Source organism: Saccostrea echinata, unplaced genomic scaffold, assembly GCF_033153115.1.
Source record: "Saccostrea echinata isolate AGI-Se365-2 ecotype Australia unplaced genomic scaffold, CSIRO_AGI_Sech_v1 ptg000023l, whole genome shotgun sequence".
In the NCBI taxonomy this organism is placed as follows: domain Eukaryota; kingdom Metazoa; phylum Mollusca; class Bivalvia; order Ostreida; family Ostreidae; genus Saccostrea; species Saccostrea echinata.
Window position 1 is genome coordinate 9,235,130 of NW_026889772.1, and position 23,548 is coordinate 9,258,677.

The 23,548-nt window shown below is 33.9% G+C and overlaps 2 protein-coding genes across 2 annotated transcripts in view; both read right to left on the reverse strand.

Moving 5' to 3' along the window:
* LOC133191428 (uncharacterized) overlaps positions 1–638 on the reverse strand; it is a 31,979-nt gene extending 31,341 nt beyond the window's left edge. Inside the window, exon 1 of the mRNA XM_061327185.1 lies at positions 437–638. Within this exon, the coding sequence (XP_061183169.1) occupies positions 437–494 (58 nt within the window). The 5' untranslated portion in view covers positions 495–638. The remainder of the gene's footprint in view (positions 1–436) is intronic.
* A 12,589-nt stretch (positions 639–13,227) lies between these two features.
* LOC133191660 (uncharacterized) lies at positions 13,228–15,163 on the reverse strand. The gene has a single exon (XM_061327404.1). The coding sequence runs from the start codon at positions 15,161–15,163 to the stop codon at positions 13,244–13,246; it is 1,920 nt and encodes a 639-aa protein (XP_061183388.1). The 3' UTR covers positions 13,228–13,243.
* Positions 15,164–23,548: the final 8,385 nt, after the last annotated feature.

The following is a 23,548-nucleotide window of genomic DNA, read 5'->3' on the forward strand; positions in this document are numbered from 1 at the left end:
TCCAATTGATTATGCTAACACTTTTTTTTCTCAGAAATGACATTAACTACAGTCATGTCGTGTTTTGAGTGTTGTAAGGTATTTGTAACAAATATTATTAGCATGCATGACCGAGCTTGTTCATTTGTCACCTTCTCTGCTTCAGAAATTATATGATAGAAGGTAGCACATACTTCAAAGTTATAAATCACAGAAGTTTTTTTTCTTTAAGCAGGAAACAACTCTACAGTGGATTAATAAAGGTGTCCAAGTAAAAAAAGTTTAATGTTGAGATCTCCATTCTTGTGTCCCTACTTACCTCACCTTGTTTAAAGCCCCTTATTGTCGGATCGGAAATGCATTGTATTTCCCCCTAATTACAAGTTACACATAGTGCGTGTATAATGTGCAGTAACTTCATCAGAGCAATGAAAAATATACATATAGCTGTACTTACCTTGATAGAGTAACAAAACCGAGACCAGTTCCAGAACGACGTCAGGCTTTCTTACCATTATCTTTAGCTGCGCAATATCGATCAACAAAAAGTCAACAAAAAAGATAAAACCACGGATTGTTTACTCCACAGAGAGAGATAACGTTACGTTTACTATGTTTACTTTTCTATAATGTCACATGTGTCCTTGAGTTCATCAAAATTCACACTGAAATCAGAGGGCAGAACCGGGATGTAATTTTTGGATTACGATCATCAATCAGTCATTTATTGCGCCGTTGTGGTGGTATATAAAAGTAATTAATTAATGAACTTCTGTCTTATAAATAAAGCGCCAAGTATAAAACCCAGTTGTACAATGATACAAAGTTAACAGCCGATGTTGGAATATCTCCTATTCAAAGTAGGATACCATTTCGAATTAAATATATAGATAAATACTCTCCCCAGTAGTGAAATAGAGAAGTAAAAGTCTTAATTTTCGTTATCTAACAGTACCCTGTTCATGTTCAGTACTAAGTAAATGTAACACTGCATTCTCGTCCAGGGGAATCAAAAGATTATACACACTTTACTCCATGAGGTGGTGATAGAACATGTAACTTACATTTCAGGATCAGGGAATATTTATCACCACGGTGGGACGAGACCGGTGCAAAGTTTGATGGGACTGGTACTTACTGGGGTATTCATTAGGGTGGAACAATCAGTTTTATTTAACAACAGCACTGTAGATGGAACATTTATATTTTCCTCCATAAATCTGTATGAACCAAAAATTATTACTAAAAATAATTCATAATATGTTTTCAAATACATGTACTTAACTATGGAAACTAATATTAATTTTTTAATATTATTAATTTATATTTTATAATTAAGTGAAAGAACACTTTATAGTCATACATGTATGTGAATTGTAATATTTAACCCTGAAATAAACCCTCAAATCACTGGTTCTCCTGTTTTTAACAATTTAGACCTGACATTGAGTGCAAAACTGTCTTCTGCATCCTTTCAAATTTCTAAATTGTCTTGAAATTACACGTGTATATAATACACCATTTTAGATTTAGAAAGTAAGTGTACATACTTTTATGGGAAAACAATACCATATTTTACCATGTTTTATGGAAAAATAGAAAAGTTATTGTCAATTAAGAATACAAACCAATATGGATTGACTAATCTTAACATGATGATGGATGTTTTCTATGAAAATTCAAGTTTTCTTACAATATACCATAAATTCTAGATTTAAAAAGTACATGCTACTTCAAGAAAGGCAATTTCAAATTTGCAATATTTCTCTGAAAAATAAACGAGGCCCAAGGGTGTTAACAGTAACCTGAGTATTATACAACCCTGTAAAGGATCTATAGAAGTACATGTATAAAATAAAACAAAATAAGCTAATATATGAAAATATGTTAAAAGATGCTCAGAGGTCAACTTTAGTCCAGTACTCAGCAATTAATCAAAGTAAATCTATTTACTTGCCTGTACTTGCCAGTGCTAATACACTCCTGACCCACTTGTCACTATCATCAGACTAAACAACACAAAATGCATGAGAACATAAAAGAGTTACACATGGTCTCTCTTGATCTTTGAAAACATTTAAAGGACAAATATGGAGTATTTTGACTCATTTTTATTTATCTATTATTTACAAGACAGCTTGAACATTAAAAAAAATTGAAAACAGTACTCACCGTGTCTTACATTAAAAATTCTTATATTTAATTAACCTATCAATTACATTTATACAATAAATACCATAGGTGAATAATCAAAGGGGAAAGCTTCTCTCAAATAATGTCAAAGTAGAGTACAAGATCAATGAATCCCTGCCCAGCATTATGTAATATATAAAGCCCTGCTCTAACACCAGACCCCAGACCCAGAGGACATGGATTTTACAGTGTTAGTAGAGACACCCTTGTTCATCACAGCCATGCACTTAGTTTGTTCAATAAATACACTTAGGAGCCCTATCCATGGGGCCATATTTCACAATTTTGAAAGAGGCATCCTTGCTCATCATAACCATGTATTTAGTTTATCGACTAAATAGACAAGGAGATAGAAGAAGCTTTTTTTAAAAAAAAAAATATGCATTTTCACTTGATCAATAGAGCCCAACACAAACTCAAGAACCCCTGACCCTGGGGCCATAAATTTCACTACTTTCACAAACTCCAGAACTACTTTGGTAGAGCCCACTAGAGGGTTTAGTATTAGAGAAGTTTTAGTGAGTAATATGATGGCAATACTTAATTTGAATTCAACAATAAAGATTGAAGTCAAAATGTTGTGATGAGTCTTTTTTTTTTTGAAACTGTGGGACAAGAATGGGGAGAGAGAGAGAGAGAGAGAGAGAGCAATTTGAGAAATATAACACAGATGTTGAAATAAAGTTAAAGTAGAATACACAAATTCACTCCATGACAATATCGTTTCAGGTTTAGGAAGTGCATCCTATTACAAGAAAATAAATACCAAATTTGCCATATTTCATTGAAAAAAACTATGATCAATTATAATAGAATACACCAAAATCAATCGGCTGACCTTAACATGATGATGGATGCTATGAAAATCAAGTCTTCTTTCAATATCAGTAATCATATTATCATACACTATATATTTCTTTATATTTACATTTGCAAATGTTTTCTTTTATATAACACTACTAAAAGCAACGCGTATCTATATCCGTATAAACACGGGTTCCTCGCGTCATAAACGTTCGACGTAATTTCTCAGTGACGTCATAAAGGGTCAACGCGCAATCAGAGGATCAAACACGTGCCGTTGGGTTTGAAAAATAAAACGTTTCACGCGTTAAAGATCATAATCAGGCAAATATAAACTATGAATGTAACGGTGTCTTATTATAAATCTGGAGCATGGAAATATAAATAAGTCCATTTCAGGGTTCTACTGACATCTCCATTTATTACATTCACAGATGAACACATAGAATAGTTGGAATAATGGAACAATGAAGGAATTTGGAATAATGCCCTGAAAAATCATAATAACAAATAATAAATACATAGCATAAAATATTCTGATATATCCGTATCAATATAGTAATTACAATCTGCGGTTAACAGATACGCTGCATAAAGGGAGGTAACTCTGTACATGATTTACATACAATCAATGCCCCCTTTTAATATTACGCTTTGAAAAATATAAAAACATTAATATCATAAATATCATACCAATCTATGGGACTGAGCCTCTCCCATTCATTGTAGTCACAATATGGCTCACTGTACACGTATGTCCAGATCATAAAACTACAAATTATCATAGTTTACATAAGTAAACCTATCATCATAAAAACATCTAGTAGATATATATAAAATAAAAAATACTTTCAATAAAATAGTTACTCCTTAATTACTGTCTCTCAAATCAGATTCTGACTGTGCTAGTGCTATGGAATTAACTTTGGCAAAATTACAGATTTTACAGTTAAATCAAATATTAGAAATCATATTAGAATTAGTATATAAATGTTATCTTACCTTAATAGAGAAAAGTATTGTCTCTGTCAATGTCAGAAAGTCGTAATTATAAAACTTGGTAAATACAACCCTTTCTGGACAAATACTGGACAAAGAATGACCATAACAAACAACTTTTTGGAGGGAAAAATACTGAACCAATAAAACACAACCTTACAAAGTCCAAACCAATGAAAACAGTGAATACTTCAAACCAAAGACCAAAGACCAGAACCTTCATAACCCAAGGCAATAATAATTAAGTACAGGTACTGCCTGTTCTACTTAATAATGCATTTATATTTACAATTTAAAAACATATGAAATACATTATAGATTTATTAAATAAATTAATAAATCTAATACTGTAACACACTTCCCCTCCTTTTAAAATGACTTCCACGTCATTCAAATGGAGACTTACCACTTATCTGGTACTCTGGCATAATCAGGAAAATCTGAAATTAAAACAAAATTTATACAATTAAAACATTATAACTTTTCAGTAATCATTTTTAAAAATGCTTTTGACATATCTCTGTCCATTTTTGTTAGCTGTGATGCCATATTCTGAAAGTATATCAATTTCTCTTTCCACTCAGGCTGTTGTGGTATCTGTTGACAACATACATAATTCTTCATCCATGCTGGCTTCTTTTTAACTCGTCCTGATCTCCTCGGTAACTCATCCGTCTCAATATCATCAGGACTGTCATCCTCATCAGCATGGATATCATCAACATGGTCATCATGAACATCATCTTCATGGCCATCATAAGCATCTTGGTTGTCATCTTCTTGCAGATTACTTCCATCATCATCAAGGTTGTCTTCATCAATATCATCCACCATTCCACTAGCATCTGGCTCATCAGATGCTACACTATCCGCTTCCCCTGGCTCATCAATGGTTTCAGCACTTACCTGGTCGTCACCAGTTACAATGTTCAAACCTACTGCCTCCTCAGACAATGCCTTAGACTTTACAGGGTACTCCACTGTAAGACACAGATCATCTTCATCATCATCAGATTCCATCTGATGGAGGATGGCAGGCTCCTGACCTCTCTTACACTCTTCTCCATTTTTCCTCTGTCTTGCCCTAGGAACTGGAATGGGTGTCTTGGCTGATCCAAATGGTAATAAAAGATTTCTGTGGAGAATTCTTAACTTACCTTGGTTATCTTCTCTTTTAACTTTGTAAACCGGTATTGATGAATTGGGCTGTTTTATGATGATGTATGGCTTATCTTCCCACTTGTCTTGAATTTTATGCTTCCCGTCGAAACTTACAACTTTGACTAATACCCGGTCTCCTTCTTTCAAAATGACTCCTCTAACCTTAGTGTCATAATGCCATTTTTGTTTTAGCTGGGAATTCTTAGTTGCTGTTTCAGCCTTCTGGTATGCATCTTGTAGATTCCTCTGTAGTTTTTCTAAGTAAGTTGATGTTGAACTTGATTGAGAATTCCTTTCTATTCCAAAGACTAAGTCAACCGGCAAATTTGGTTCTCGGCCGAACATCAAAAAATAAGGAGAAAAACCAGTTGTATCATGTGTTGTACAGTTGTATGCATGGACCAATGGGTTGATGTAATTTTTCCAGTTATGTTTCTGTTCAGGATCCAAAGTGCCTAACATGGAAATAAGTGTTCTGTTAAACCTTTCTGTGACACCGTTGCCCATTGGGTGGTATGGTGTTGTACGGGATTTGGCAATTCCAGTCAGTTGACATAAATCTTTGATGATATTACTACAGAAATTAGCTCCTTGGTCTGAGTGCAATTTTTGAGGTAATCCATAGTGCACTATAAAATGGTTGAAAATGGCATCTGCTGTGGTACGGGCAGTCTGGTTCTTTGTTGGTACTGCTACAGCATACTTGGTAAAGTGGTCTGTAATCACCAAGATATTTTGGATATTACCTTTCGATGGTTCCAAGGTTAAATAATCCATACAAACCAATTCTAAGGGTTGAGTTGTTTTGATGTTAACTAACTCTGCTCTCTGGTTGTTAGGAGTCTTAAACTTGATACACCTGTCACACTGTTCTATCCAATTGCTGACATCAATATACATCTTGGGCCAATAAAATCTCTTTCTTATTAAAGCTATGGTCTTTTCTCTTCCGGGATGACCCATGTCATTGTGCAGATATTTTAGTATAAGATGACTGAATGAATTGGGAATGATGAACTGATGATGAATAATCCCATCAATTTTGGTTTCTCTCACAAGCAAATCATCTTTCAACTTTAACCTCTTGAAATTTCGATGAAGAATAGCCTCTGTTTCATTCTTTGCTGTATTCTTGGGAGGTTTTCTTCCTGCTCTTATGTATTCAATCATCATTGAAATGGTGTCATCATTCCTCTGTATTTCTTTTATATCAATATGGCTACTGTCTTTGTCTTGTGATTGTTGTACTAACTGGCATACAGAATGAGGCAAGGAAACTGGAAGGGTCTCGATATATGGTTGTTGATGTTCTGAATTAATAATGGCACTAATAGCTTCTTTATCCATAGTTTCTGTTCTTTCAGGTAATCTTGATAAAATGTCTGCATCAGTATTGGATTTTCCAGGTTTGTACGTAATGCTGAAATTGTATGAAGATAAAGCAGCTATCCATCTATGGCCAGTTGCATCTAATTTGGCTGTTGTTAAAACATATGTCAAGGGGTTGTTGTCAGTGAAGACAGAGAAAGTTTGTCCTGTGAGGTAATCAGAAAACTTCTCTGTAATAGCCCATTTTAATGCTAGAAATTCCAATTTATGGGTTGGGTAATTTCTTTCTGATTTGCTAAGTCCCCTACTGGCATATGCTATGACCCTTTTCGCTCCATCTTGTTCTTGATACAGAACCGCTCCTAAGCCACTTTGACATGCATCGGTATGTAATTCAAATGGACTGTTGAAATTGGGATAACCAAGTACAGGAGCTGATGTTAGCTTTTCCTTTAGTGCATTAAATGCTGATTCCTGGGATGGTCCCCATGTCCATGTTGGTGGAAGCGGTTTCTTTTTTCCTCTTGGTTTCTTTCCAGTAGCCATGATATCGATCAAAGGTCGAGCAATCTTGGAGAAATTCTGAATGAATTTTCTGTAATATCCAGCGAATCCTAAAAATTGTCGTACGTCTTCTGGATTTTTCAGAATAGGCCAGTTTTTGACTTTAATAACTTTGTCAGGGTCCGCCTGTACCCCATTTTCAGACACAATGTGTCCTATATACTTCACCCTTTTCATGAAGAAAGAACATTTCTTTGGGGATAACTTCAACCCAAACTTCCGGAACCTTTCAAAAACTTCTTTGAGGCGGTGAAGATGTTCCTCAATAGACCTAGAAAAAACAATGACATCATCTAAATATATAAAACAAATTTGCATATGGAGATCTCCTAAACATTGTTCCTGTAATCTTTGATAGGTAGCTGGAGCGTTAGCTAATCCGAAAGGCATTTTATTAAATTCAAAGAATCCCAATGGTCCGACTGTAAATGCTGTTCTTTGTTTATGTTCTTCAAGAATCTCTATTTGGTGATAGCCGGACTTCATATCTAAAACAGTGAAGTAGCGATTACCGGCAAGCGAGTCCAAAATTTCATCTATTCTCGGCAATGCATAATTATCTCTCACTGTTTTGGAATTCAATTGCCTATAATCCACACACATCCTCAAAGAGCCATCTGGTTTCTTCACTAAAACAACATTGGAAGAAAATGGAGAGTGAGATGGTCTAATTACTCCACTGGCTAGTAGCTCTTGTATGTGGTTTCGGACTTCTCCAATCATAGCTGGTGGTATGCGCCTGTATTTCTGTTTGAAAGGTGTAGTGTCTGACAACTCTATGTGATGATACACTTTGTCTGTAGTACCAATATCAGTTGAACTTGTTGAAAAGATGTCTTGGAATTCTGAAATAAGTCCTTTACATCTTTCTTTCTCCTGTTCTGACAGAGTCTCTGAAATGTGGACCTTCTCAAAGATGTTCTCTAATACTGTTGGTGATGTATTAGGATGAGAGGTTTCTGCAATGGTAACAGGCTGCATCTCACAAAGAAGTGCTCCTGGTGCTATCGACACTGTCCGAGTTGTCACATTACTTACTTCTACAGGTGTTAAATTGTCATCCTGACAGTTGTAGTAGTGCAAGGTAGGAGTTATATCTAAGTCTGATGGGATGCTAGATTTGAAAGTTGGCTGCAACATGGCTAGTACCTTCTGGTATGGAACTTTCTTGTCGAGGTATGCGTTGACAACAACTTTTCCGTTAGGTGGAATCAGGATTCTTGATTTCTCTGCTGACTTCAAAACAGCAAGTCTATTTCTGTTCCTTTCTAGTTGTTTTTGTCGAAGAGCAATACATCTGAAAGCCAGATACCATGGTGCATGCATATCAGCATCCTGAAGAAATCTAGAACCATACTCTGTTCTGGTAATGTCCATCAGATGACTTAAGATATTTGTTCCAATCAAAACAGGTACATTAGCATTATACTTGCTATCAGGAACAACTAAAAAGATACATTCCTTCAGAACTTCCAATGAAGAGAGTCCATGAGTGGCTAAATCTGCAATGACATATCCCAAATAAGGCATCATCTGCCCATCAGCACATTCAATGTCAAGTTGTTCCTCTAATGGATAAAGTGCTGTTCCATCTCGCAGATGTGTCTCAAAAAATGTTTGCGATATTGTGGAGACAGTAGCTCCAGTGTCCAATAATGCAGAACATGGAACTCCATTAATAGCCACTTGAACCTCATTTGATGTTCCTACTAATTCTTCCGATAAGTTGTTGGGACTGTTTCTTCTTCTGCCAGACCCTTGTCCCCAGGATTTGGCCATCTGTAGTTTAAAGATTTCTGATGATCAATTCTGACTCTGCAACCAATAGCTATATGTCCTTCTTGACCACATCTGTAACATACGACTTTATCAGATCTCCGATCCTGTTCCTGATTAGTCTTCTTAAAAGTAGTAAATCTGGGCTCAGGCATCCTAGGAGTGTAGCCTCTACTAGGATACTGTCCTCTTCTTCCTCTTTGAAAAGGCTGTCTGTTTCTGTTGTTATACGAACTATAGTTGGGTGGTTTATAATAAGGCTGCTGCTGCATTGCCTTCAGCTGGTTTATCTGAGCTTGCAAAGCTTCATATTTGTCGTCATCAACTGCAGTTTTTTCTGAGGAGATCCCTGATTTTACTATGGCTGGCTTTACTTTTGTTAATTTGGTCTGCCCTGGATGTTCTGTCTCGATCTTTCTCACTTCTACTCTTAATTTGTCAAAATCCTTAATTGAGTGAAATAAGTATCCAGAAATATCTTTTAAGTCTTGTCGCAGACCTTTATAAAACATTGTACGTAACATTTCATTTGCCGCATAGTTCTGGACCTTCCCCAACTTCATGGCAGTGTTCAGAATTTCCTCTAACCTGCAGCTCCAAGCTGAACAGGTCTCATCTTCACGCTGTTTAGCACTGTAAAACTCGGCTAAAATGTCTTCTTTTTCCAGAACATTTCCATAAATGCTGTCTAACTTGGAAAGAATTTCTTCTACAGTGGCACCAACTCCTAATCTCATCACAACTTTGGCTGCCTCTCCTTTCACAGATCTCCTAATGGCTTGTAATAAGGATTCTTCTGAATGAGCTTCCCTTATAAGACAGGTAACTTCATACTTCCACAGGTCATAGGAAGTTTCACCTTTTCCATCACCTGAGAACATGGATATCCGTAAAGGAGATTTCAGATAAACATCTTTAGAAGATGATGATGCTGCAGCGACTGGTTCTTTGGATTTGGTCTCTGCAATAGAATGACTGGCTGCCCAAGTTACAAAACTTTCTGGATTGATCTTCATCTTCTGCAATGCCATCCAGAACTGTTTCATGTCTTCCTCTGACATTGTACTTTCTGCTGCCTCGGCTTTATGTCCTTTAGGTTCCATTTTAAATTCTGTCGTAATTGCTGGCTTCTCTTTGGGCCTAGCATCTAAAGGTTTCTCTGTTTTTGTTTCAGTTGTAGTCTCTGATTTGTCTGCTGTCTTAGCTTTTGCTTCGGACATGGTTGTATATACAGATCAATGGCAATAAAATATTATGTACAAATAAAATAATATACAATGCAATTTTCAGGAGGGTAGTTCTAACTGAACTATAAAGAACACAGGGCAATTTTAATGTAATGAATTTAAAGGAGGGAGTTCATAACTGAACTACTGAAAAGGGATTTTTTTATAAGCAATGTATTTAAACAGGAGGGTAGCTCAATGCGCGAGCTAATTGCAAAGGGTAAGGTTATATGTACTTAACAAAAGTGAAAGTAGAATTGCACTTCCGGTATGAAGTTGCACTTCCGGTACTGCAGTTAAAGTTTAAAGGCAAAATTCAAAGTACAATATTTCTTATGATACCCAATGTGTAACTACTACACTAATCTACATAATTACGAATGCTGTATGTCGATAATGATGATCTCTAAATAATGTTGTATAATCACTAAAAAAATAATCTGCTGAAATATAAACAGTTGTAGAACGCTCTGTATCGAATATAAATGTCAAAATCAGCTGGTAACAAATTCAATGAACAAGAACTGAAAATAAACTGCGTTTACGATCCAAAAATCTCCTGAAAAAGAATAAGGGTATCAGACTAACTATACTATACCTGATATTCAAAGTTAATAAGAAATAAACAACAAACACTGACGATATAAAACAAATTAAATCAAATTTTAACTTTTTGTTTACAAAATCACGTTTTCTAAAGTCGTTTCCGGTTAAAACGGATTTAGCGGATATCGAGCTCAATCGAAATTACGCAATCGGAAAAGTAGGCAGTGCTATAGAAAATAAACCGAACCCGATGATAAATAAATCAATACTTTAAGGGAAGTTTGGAGAAGATGACAGACAAAACGCTATACCATTATTCTAAAAAAAATATGAACTTAATGTAAAACAACTTTTCACTGTATCAACACCCACTGCACACTGGATCAGACGACAGACTCAAAATGAATAGGCTACACTTCAAAATACCATACTTGAGCACTAAATAAACTACTTGACCAACTGCAACAAATTAATTATCTGTCAAAGTGTCAATATGTCTTTGTCAAAAGGGATAGATATTATTTACTACATTTTTGTAAGTTCTGATTTAGTAAATCAAGGGTATCTGGGTACTTGGATGGTGCGCAATGTGCAATACCTCACTTACCCATACGTCTTCCTCTCCGGTACTTCAATTCTTCAAATAATATAACTTATATGTGGGTACCCAATAAAATAGCTAAACTATAGTAAACCTATATACACTTTGACAAATTGTTGATCAACACTATAACAGTACTGGCCAGCTATTAAAATAATATGATCTACCTCTAGTTAAACTAGAATATATACATGTATTGCTAGTTGCTTGAAAGCACTGTAAATTTTCTGTTCAAAAACTCACCGATCAGCTGATACTCCAATGTCACATAGCAAAAATATACAACAATCACAAAAAATGATACTACTCACACAAGACATTAAGCTCACAGTTTGTCACAGTAATCACCGGCAATATATGTCCAAGTCAATGGGTTGGCCAATATAGTGGTAGAATTCACACGCACAGCTGTGTCTATTCAGGTGTAACAGATCACTGATGATCTAACTGGTCAACGGGAAAGTCGAACACTCTTAGGAATGTGTCATCTGAAATGATGTTCAATCAGGAAAGTCCCTACATGGGCGCCATTTTGTAACGGTGTCTTATTATAAATCTGGAGCATGGAAATATAAATAAGTCCGTTTCAGGGTTCTACTGACATCTCCATTTATTACATTCACAGATGAACACATAGAATAGTTGGAATAATGGAACAATGAAGGAATTTGGAATAATGCCCTGAAAAATCATAATAACAAATAATAAATACATAGCATAAAATATTCTGATATATCCGTATCAATATAGTAATTACAATCTGCGGTTAACAGATACGCTGCATAAAGGGAGGTAACTCTGTACATGATTTACATACAATCAATGCCCCCTTTTAATATTACGCTTTGAAAAATATAAAAACATTAATATCATAAATATCATACCAATCTATGGGACTGAGCCTCTCCCATTCATTGTAGTCATAATATGGCTCACTGTACACGTATGTCCAGATCATAAAACTACAAATTATCATAGTTTACATAAGTAAACCTATCATCATAAAAACATCTAGTAGATATATATAAAATAAAAAAATACTTTCAATAAAATAGTTACTCCTTAATTACTGTCTCTCAAATCAGATTCTGACTGTGCTAGTGCTATGGAATTAACTTTGGCAAAATTACAGATTTTACAGTTAAATCAAATATTAGAAATCATATTAGAATTAGTATATAAATGTTATCTTACCTTAATAGAGAAAAGTATTGTCTCTGTCAATGTCAGAAAGTCGTAATTATAAAACTTGGTAAATACAACCCTTTCTGGACAAATACTGGACAAAGAATGACCATAACAAACAACTTTTTGGAGGGAAAAATACTGAACCAATAAAACACAACCTTACAAAGTCCAAACCAATGAAAACAGTGAATACTTCAAACCAAAGACCAAAGACCAGAACCTTCATAACCCAAGGCAATAATAATTAAGTACAGGTACTGCCTGTTCTACTTAATAATGCATTTATATTTACAATTTAAAAACATATGAAATACATTATAGATTTATTAAATAAATTAATAAATCTAATACTGTAACATGAATAAGTCACAAATGTAAATATAAGTAATAAGGTATCATTTTAAACATCTATCGGGCTATAAATACGGGTTGGTACGAGATCAAATTTACCATAGAATTTGATCTCGTGACCAACCCGTATTTGTATCCCGATAGATGTTTAAAAATGATACCTTATTTCTTAACTAAATCAGTAGTATTCAGCGTTCTTGGTTATTTCCAAATGTAAAAAAAAATGTAAATTCTCATTCTGTAACTACATAATTAAAATTTTCAGATTTCCTGGGAAAACGCCATATTTGTGATCGTCAAACATGGTAGCAAAAGCAATACAAGGGCAATAAGAAATACTGTTTATAAAAAATCATTCTGGTATAAATACACATTGAAACATATTTCACACAACACATAAGTAAGGTTGTCCATCAACTTTCACCTATTCATCAAAAAAAAAAAGGATCTTAAATAGGATTATTGTGACATTTTCATCCTTGTACAAATAAAGCCTGGAAATACTGAACAAAACTTGTTACTTTATTTATTTATCAGATTGTGCTTTAAATTCATACACTTTTGAAGTCCCCATGTTAGTTCCTACAAAACACAAGTAAGAATTTTCTTTAAATCTTATACATCTTGGAGAATTAACATTGAAAATCTTTAATAATTCTCCTTTCGGTGACAGAGCATGAATGTTATTGCTATCTTTGCCAGCGACAAATATATTTCCAGCGAAGTCTAAATCAAGGCCATATGGATACTTTAGATTTTCATGTTTATATGAGTAAATCTTCTGTCCCTCCTCATTCATAATGACAACACTGTGAGATAAACAACTGGAGCTGATTATTTCATTGTTTTTGTTGACTGCAACAGAAAATGTTGATGTTTCAGTTACAAATTTCCTAACAATGTTTCCATCAATATCCAACTTCACTATGAAGTCAACACAAGCAGCATAGATAAATGCTGAGGAACAAACTAATGCACATATACTATTTTCAAGTTTAAAATACTCCTGTCTATGAAGGAAACTATCTTTGGAGACCTTTTCAATTAATCCTTTTTGATTCTCATGAGATCTCCAAAAAGATACTAGCATCAATTCTTGATTCAGAGAAAGTATATCTCTTGGTGCCCTTGGAAAACTGACTTTGTCAACAAGTTGTCCACCGCAGAAATGAAGACAGCGATTAGATTTTGCATCGGCTAAATAAATATTTTCCTTTGGCATGAAACATCCACCAGTGATATCACCTTCTGAATCAGCTAGTTCACATATCATGTGAAGAGTAGCACATGTCAAATCAATGGTACACGGCCAAAGTTTATAAGAATCTGTTTCAAATCTCAAATCAGCAAACATTGAAATGTTTAAAATCCTTTTCAATTCCTCTGATGCACTTGTCTTTAAGGTTATTTTCAGCTGAGACATATCTTGTTGCATAACAAAAGACAACTGCTTTTTTATGTTGTAGAATTTCTTGATAAAAACTGATGGAGATTTCTCCATTATACTGTTTAAAATCTGAGAAAACCTGTCCAACAAAATTTGCTGATCAGAAAAAGCATCTACAATAACAGCAATTTTGTCTCTATTTTCCTTTGCACCTCTTGCAAGATGTGTTAAACTTTTTTCCAATAAAGTTTCAACATGGGTTACAATATCATCTCTTAAGTTTGTGTACTCCTTTGTAATTCCGTCGACTTCATTATCAAGATCTTTAATATTGTTTTCTCCCTCTGTTTTAGCTTTGATGAGTGCATTTTTATACTTCTGGATATTCAGGAGAAGGCTTTCTGTACTTTGAGACTCTTTAAGCTTTTGAACAGCTTCTTCCGCTGTGTCAATTTTTGTACAAGTTCTGTGCTCTCTACAAACACACTGAGTGCAACAGGGTTCTTCATGATCAACACAAAAATATTTTGTTTTTTTCTTATGGTTCTGACAATAAGAATAAACTTCATCATCATCATCTTCCTCAAGTAATTTATTATATTCACTGATTGAAATTACTTTGTGACTCCGACTTACGATGTTTCTCCTGTGGGCTTTGGCACATGGGGGGCAGAGTAATTCTGTGCAAGCTTTACACCAATCACTTGCTACTTCCTCTTCATTCTCACGTTTACACGCATCACAGATCCTGTCACTTTTTTCACTCATTACTTGGACCATTTTATTGATCGGGAAGTGTTCTGTCCATTTGTCTGGTTTTCCGGGAAATATTGGTGCGGGTGCGAAATTTCTGCAGAGTGGACATGGAAATCCTACAGGGTTCTTCTTTTTATTACATGTGGCCAGAATATAGGCTGATAAACAGTTGTGGCAAAATATGTGAGAACATGGAAGGTGTCTAGGGGTTTTAAATGACTCAAAGCATATTGAACAAACCGTTGGCTTTGCAGAGACAGTACCGGTTTCCTCAGATGATCCAGATTTGTGTGAGGAGTCCATGATGATCCAAAACAGACAGTAGATTCATGACGGGAATACAAGAATGCCGATCCCGATTCATGTTCTAGATTTATCTCGTCGGTCTATGAAGTTTGACTTATGTGCAGACTCTTCAGGCAAACCCAACGGGATAAAGATTGTCCCCCCCCCCCCCAAAAAAAATAAAATTAAAAAAATATATATAAATCTCCCATCCCTTTAATGTATTTGAAAAACTGAAGTTCCCAAATTATCATGCTCTATAATATTTTCCTTCTCAGTACACACTAATTAATTTTTTATGCCAAAGAAACGGAGACATGCAAGAAGAATGTTTAAAAATCTCAGCTGAAATCTCATATAACACGGATCATGGTGTCATTCCCATATCGCATACAGTTTTCATCGTTCAGGACGGAATGGAAGGATTGACAAATTTTGGTCGCTCTTCAGAAAAAAAGGAAGAGTACATGTAGGTATCATGCCACTATTAATATAAGCTATAAAGCAAAGTTAATGATTTAATTTATAAGCTTTATGCCATTTAATTCGGTATAATAATTATGCAACATAGAGTTGACGCTCTTGATATTGTCAGATGGGAAACGGACACTTTCAATTCAAGAAAAATATCTCATTCAAGTATCTTTTTTCAGTAGTTCTGATTTTCTCTTTTATACTTTCTACTCAGATCCATTTCTTTAGTTGTAACATAATCTTTTTTATTCCAAATGCTTAAATGGAATTAGTTTAAAAAAATAAATTTATATGATTTCAATTTTATGCATGTAAACGGCTCTAACCATTTTCAAAAACATCCTAACTTTAAAAGTATTTTTAGGAATTTACCATACCTTATCTTGTTATTTGCGAAAGATATGATTCATTAGGATTTATTAAAAATTGACATACATGCACTAATTTTATTCTTGTAAATTAATCTCGGGCGAATAGAAATTTTATTGACGTAAAACAGGTGAAAATAACAAACAGCAATCAATCTCACAAATCCATCAAAACAAAAACACGGACCGCTAGAAAATCCAGAGGTGGGATCAGGTGTCTAGGAGGAGTAAACATCCTCCTGTCGACCGGTCACACCCGCCCTGAACCAAATGTATCGATCAGGTAGACGGACTACTCCCTAGTCAAATTTAGGATAAAATAAATGACCTAACAAATGATATAAAATATGTCAAACAAAATACAACCAACGATAGGTTGTATTTACAAACAAGGTAATTATAACGACCATTTGCATAAGTCTGACTTTTAAATGGGTTGTTGAAATCCTTGTAGTGTCAAGTTATTTGTCAGTAGCTTGCCTTGGTTTAAAAAGTGATCGTATTTAGAGCATGCTTTTCATATCGAATCGGTTGGGAGACAAAAACACCTTATGAAGGTGATTTTGGAATATTGCTATATATAAATAAGGGAATTTGACGATGGAAAAGCTGATTTAGAAGTATTCCCATTTGTCATACAGTTTAGTTATTAGTTGTCCATTATCGTCTATAGTCAGTAAAACATCCAAATATGAAACAGATGAGGCAAACTCTGTAGTGACTTTTATTTAGATTTCAATGAGATATATCGATTCGACTTTATAAATGAAAGTAATATTAATTGATAAATTTAAATGTTGAGTTGAAAGTCACCACTACTTCTGAATAAATTCTGCTTCATGAAAATTAAAAGAAAAAAAAACAGGTTGAGTAAAGTTTGTTTTCTTGTTGATCTATTTAAAATATACTGAAAGGTGTGTCGTTGGTTTCAAATATCTTGAGGGGTGATTTAGAATAATTGAATATAATGAATAATATGATTTTAGATTGTAAGAACTAAAATTAATATATAAAATAAATATAATTTGCTGGTTACCAGTGGAATGCGTTTTCTTGTAAGATGTATAAGGCAGGTTTAAACAATAGTTGCTTCGGAATCAGTTGTAGTCTTGATTCTTTGTTGCTGCACAGTTCAATTTTTCTATCAACCTCCATTAGGAAGGAAAGATTGTTGTATTTTTCTGAGAAAACTTAATCGCAGAATTTAACTTAAGTGCCCCGTTCGAGTGCGTATTAAATACTTAATTCGCAGTAAGTTACTGCGATTTAAGTTTGAACTGCGTTCACATGGAGAATTTAATGCGAAGTAGTTTAATTCAATTAATTACTGCTCATCAAGTTACTTCGCATTACCTCCGTGTGAATGCTAAGCGAAGCTAATTCGAATTAAATTCTGCATAATGGCAAAATTAAGTCACATGCCACATTTCGATGGTCAGATATAGATGCTATTTTTGTGTGCAGTAACTTAACGTTTAATTCTAATTAAACTCTCAGTGTCAACAGGGCATAAGTACACTTGTCAGAAAACATCTTTTTTTTTTATCATTTTTGCTATATATACAGTTTTCATTGTGAAGATGATGGAATATAATACGAATACTTCTAAAACCACTGATCAAGTTCTCAATTATTCTATTTGTTTAAACGCGGAAGAAACAGTAAAACCACTTGAGTTCGGCTACAGTTATCTTAATTGACGCATCCGGTGAATCATGGTTTTTTGAATGACAAAATTCCCAATATAGAAAACACAAATAACAAAACAATTGAGTACTTTCCTTGGAATAAATCCATTTCTATGTGTAAAAATTATTCGCACTCAAAAATAGTTACAGGATCACCCATAATTTTAAGTGAAAATGCATTTACTTTTGTTAAGAACTTATAAAGCTTTATAAAACATAAAGCATGGAGGAGTAAGAAAGAAAATTGTGAAGGCGACAAGAAGAGACGAGATGGATAACAGTTCTGCAACTGGTATGGAGCAAACCACAATTGATCTTGGGAGTTTTAATGACGCCTACATCCAGCGATGCCTCCCCAACACAATAGTGATACTGTTTTTCCTGTTTGTTGGAGTGTTAGGAAATTCTCTCATTCTCTATGTGTACGAGTTCCGTTTTCCACGATCCGACGGACGGTACTACATCGGTGCTTTAGCATTTTGTGATCTTGGAGCTATAATTTTTACATCTGTGTTAAATCTTTTACAGAACTTAACGAAATACGTGTTTCCTGGAGATGCAGTCTGTAAGGGCGTTTTGTACCTTAGTTACGCTTTCATTAATACTTCCTTGTTTCTTTGGAACGTTATTGCAGTCCAGAGATTTCGCAAAATTTGCCGGCCTTTTTCTTGGCAAATGAGGCCCAAATGGAGGAAGTGGTGCATCGTGATCTGTGCCGGGTTATCATTTACATTTTATTCGCCAGTTTTCTATTTTTATGGGATACATGAGGTCGTTTTCACAAATAGCAATATTACAGTATTTGTCTGCCAGCAAACAAAGACGCATACATTTGAACTGAAAATTTTTCAAGGAATAGGATTCGTCCTTTCCATTTTAAATGTGATGGCTATTATATTTATTTACGTCATCGTTTCTATCAAAATCTATAAGGTCATGCGAGGAGTCCGAAAAGCACGTGCGGAAAGCATTAGAAGTGTAACTAACACTTGGCCTACAACAACGTCATCAATAATGGAAGACCGATCAGCCGGCACCGCTGCGGAGCAAAACCCTACCAGAATTTCAAGCACTATTTCAAAATCTCAAACTGCAGCTCAAAAATTAGAACACACCATTGCGTTTACATTTATGACAATTCTTCTTATGGGTTTGCTTTCCTATGCGCCCTCACGATATTTGTTGGTTTACGAGACTTTAAATCCAAACTTTTGGGACAATTTAGATAACAGTAAATTCAATTTCTATCTGTTTCTAAGAAGGTTATACGTTATAAACCATTCTTGCAATGTCTTTATTTATGCAATATTTGATTCCATGTTTCGGAAGGAAGTTAGAAATCTCATTGGAAGGAGCTCTTCGTAGGTTTACAATAAAGATTTTGCAAAAAATTGAAATGAAATCATTGGGGTTATTTTTTGTGAGAAGTTGAAATATTACAATAAATACATGTATGTTACCGGTATCTGTTGGGTTTTTAAAACTATGGTTGTAATGAGAAACAATAATGTAACGTTCATGATCAGAACCATCAAAAAAGGTAGTTAAAATTTGTAACAATTTATCATTCTAAAGAAATGACGAAATCTTAAGGTTCCAGAAATGTTCCAATTAAAACTTCAAGTGAAACTTTTGTAAAATATATTCTCAAAATATCAAAGTATGTAAAGCCCAGTGAGTATGACTTGGGAGATATATTATGGCAGTAACTGTGGTTATATAATTTTACAAAGTTTTGATTGAATGTATCTATTTTTAATTTTACTATATCATAAATTTATTAAACGTTAGATATACTAGATTTTTGGGATTTTCAAATGTTTTTAGTCAGTATTGCTTCCTATTGGAATTTCTCTGAGAGTTTTGCGTCCTTTTGGCAACACTCATTCTATCTAAATGTGCGTTTTTAATTTTTGAGTTACCATGGCCACAAAAATTAATAACCCAAAATATTTTTTTCCTGGTAAAATTAACTGTCACCATATATATTCTTGGGGGTTATGTTTAACAGCTCCTTGTTTGTCAGATTTTCTTAGATTTTTATTATTGTGCAGGACCTGGCATGTCATTTCTATTTCAACAAAGGGTTATAACTGACAAAAATTCATATATTTTAGGAGTGACTCTAATTCCTGGCCAAATTATTCGAGTATAACCTGGTTTGGGTCAGTTTACGCTTTATAATCCGGAATTTGGCCAAGAATTAGAGTCATCAGAGTCATTCCTTATAATTTAATTTTAAAATCATTAAATAACTACATAATGGGTGTGAAATTTCGTTACTTTTTATTAGTTCAACTTTGCCGCTCAATAATACAACCGTAGTAACGGAAGTGATGGGAATCGAGGGGAGGTAAAATCTGATACATAGGCCTAGCAGCCATGTTGTTTGTTTACATGTGGTAAGATCGAATTATTTTTGGAAATTAAAGGTACATTTGTTAAATCTGGAATTTTCCATGAATCCCGAGGACTGGAAATGAGAGGATTGTCTGGATACAGATGATTCAGCTGGTTGTCAAGGGGGGGGGGGGGGGGGTCCCCATACCAAACCATGTTATACAGAAATAATTTGTGTTCCTTTTTGGATATTAACCAGAGGCTAGAATACAAACAAAAATAAATTATTTACAATTAACATATTTGCTGTTATGTATTCATGTATAACACTAAGATATATGGATCTCAATAATGTGCTTAAAATGTCGGTATAATGTATTCAAGTTTTAATTTAAGACAAAGATTCATTGTGGTGTATATGAATACAAATGCACATGCTAAAAAACAAAATAACATACAAACATAAGTGGTACTAATGTAAAATATATACTCAAAATATCAATGTAAAGCCCAGAGAGTATGACTTGGGAGATATATTATGGCATTAACTGAGGTTATCTAAATTGTACGAAGTTCCTATGGAATATTTCTATTTTTAATCTTACTGTACCATAAAGATTTTAAAAGTTAGATATACATGTACTAAATTTAGTGGATTTTCGAATGTTTTTAGTTAGGTATGGTTGTTCAGAGTTCGTAATTCTACAATTTCATGATATAAATATTCAAAGATTTAAAGATAGTTATCACTCCTTTGATAAAGCTGTAAAAAAAATATTGAATTCTTGTTAATATTTACCTGAGGAAGTGCTTTTTGTGTTAGAAATGTTTCTATTACTTGTTTGTATTCTTAACATTGACAACTTTTAGGTGAAAATGACGGATACAAGTACACTTAGAGCAACACTTAGAACGACTCTGTCGCAATACACTTAGAACAACCCTGTAGCAGTACCATTAGAACAACTTATTAGCAGTACAATTTGAATAGCTCTGAAGCAATAAACTTAGAAAAACTCTGTAGCAATGGACTTAGAACAACTCTGTAGCAGTACTTCCGGTATTAGAACGACTCTGTAGCAATACACTTAGAACAACTCTTTAGCAATACACTTAGAACAACTCTTTAGCAATACACTTAGAACAACTCTGTAGTAATACACTTAGAGCAACTCTGTAGTAATACACTTAGAACAACTCTATAGTAATACACTTAGAACAACTCTGTAGCAGTACTTCCGGTATTAGAACGACTCTGTAGCAATACACTTAGAACAACTCTTTAGCAGTACACTTGGAACAACTCTTTAGCAATACACTTAAATCAACTCTGTAGCAATGTACTTAGAACAACTCTGTAGCAATACACCTGAAACATCTCTCTATAAAAAAGCTAAAGATAACGAATGTTTTTTAATATAGTATTCAGTTATAGCGGTTATTTTTGAGTGAGGAGCCATATGGATTTCACATATAGATCACTCTAGAGTTTTAGCATGTGATGAATAAATAAGGTATAAAGTCCTAAACTACAAATACTTCAAAATACTCTTTACTAGAAGTACGTATACATGCACTTCACAACAAATGGTTACAAACTTAAAAAGTATAAAAGTAAGTTCTGAATATAATTATGTAAATCCAGGATGATGTTGCCGAATAAGTCAATTAAATAAAATTTAAAACCTAAATAATTGTTTGTTAAATCTAGTCCGACAACCTATTTGTATTTTACATTATTATACCTTTTGTCAAAGGGAGGGAGAAACCCCAGATTGTTGCCTATTACACAATGAAGCGTAAACGGAAATCCCTTGGAGTACAAAAAGCACTTGAATGGTATACCAGAGAAATGAAATACATAATGACAGTTAATTGATTTTTGCTGTAAACCTGGATTCATATAGTACTTATACGCTCCAACAGCTCTAACAACTAATATATATATATATATATATATATATATATATATATATATATATATATATATATATATATATATATATATATATATATATATATATATATATATATATATATATATATATATATATATATATATATATAAAGCACAATTTACAACAACTCTTAAACTAACATAACTGCCCTAAGTGAAGAAATATTAATATAGAAAGCACATGGAAATTCACTTTTATAAGGATACCCACTTCCGCTCGGCTATCTAGGCAAGTCAAAAAACTTGCTTTCGATGCCGAGCGGTCTAACGCGCTGTTCCTGTACTGCTTGGAGGTCCGTGTTTGCTCTGATCCCGATCTTTATTATTTACATGGACTTTGAGCTTGAATACTGTTTGTTATCTCCATATTTCATCTCAAAATAGATAGATAATCAAAAAGAAAGTGTTTGTCATACACATAAAACAAGAGCCATAACTCTGAAATTGAAATGTAACTGAAAAGATGTGATTTTTCTGCCTAAGGATTTACTTTGACTTCCTTTTAAGGTCATCATTTTTACCTTTGCCAATGGTTACAGCCATACCCCGTTTGAAACAAATTTCATTAGCTCTACTGGTACTTAAAGCAAAGGAGGAGAAAATTAGCACTTGGACTTAAAACTTTGCAACAGCAATAAGTAGAATAACGATCATTGGTTAAGTCTCTTTTGGCAAGATTTATTGCAATCAGACTAAAACTGTAGGAAGAGTAGCCTTTTCGAAGAATTTCACAGAAATTTCTAATTTTAGTGACCATGGCAATACCATTCATCAAAATAAAAAAAAAAACGATAAAGACAATTTTGTATCTCAGTGTAGTCTACTTGCATGAAAAGTTATATTAAAATCAGACCAAACTGTAGGAGGAGTAGTGTTTAAAAAGTATTTCACAAAAAACTCTATTTTTAGTAACCTTGGCAACACCATTCATCGACATTAAAAACCGATTTACAGAATTATTTATCTTAGTGTAGTCTACTTGTGTGTCAAGTTATATTGAAATCAGAATAAAACTGTAGGAGGAGAGCATTTTGAAAAATTGTTTACAGACAGATGGACAGACGGACGGACAACGGACATCATACTATCGCATTAGCTCTTCTGGTCTCTGACCAGTAGAGCTAAAAATGATAATGCACATTGCGTGGCAGAATACTCAAGGAAAACGAACTCTTTCAATAATCTTTTGTTAAAATTTACAAAGCTTTATACACTTGTTTTTGTTTGTTTGGGTTTTTCTTATTTTTGTTAACTTTAAACAGATTCTCATATTTGTATACATTTGGGTTTACAATATAATAATAAGATAGATATAATGAATTTGCTTGTTTTAGTATTGTATCAGTACAATTGAATAAATAATGAAACAGAATTTTCCACTTGCTGTAGCCTTCACTCATCATTAAAATATATTGACGGCGTATTATCAATTAATAAATAGTTAATTTCATGCATGTGTCGACTCGATATATCCCAGTGAACTTGAAAGAAAAGATATCACAGAGGCTGATACATTTGTTTCATATTTGGATACTTTACTAGAGAAAGACGTTAATGGTAACCTTACAACAAAATT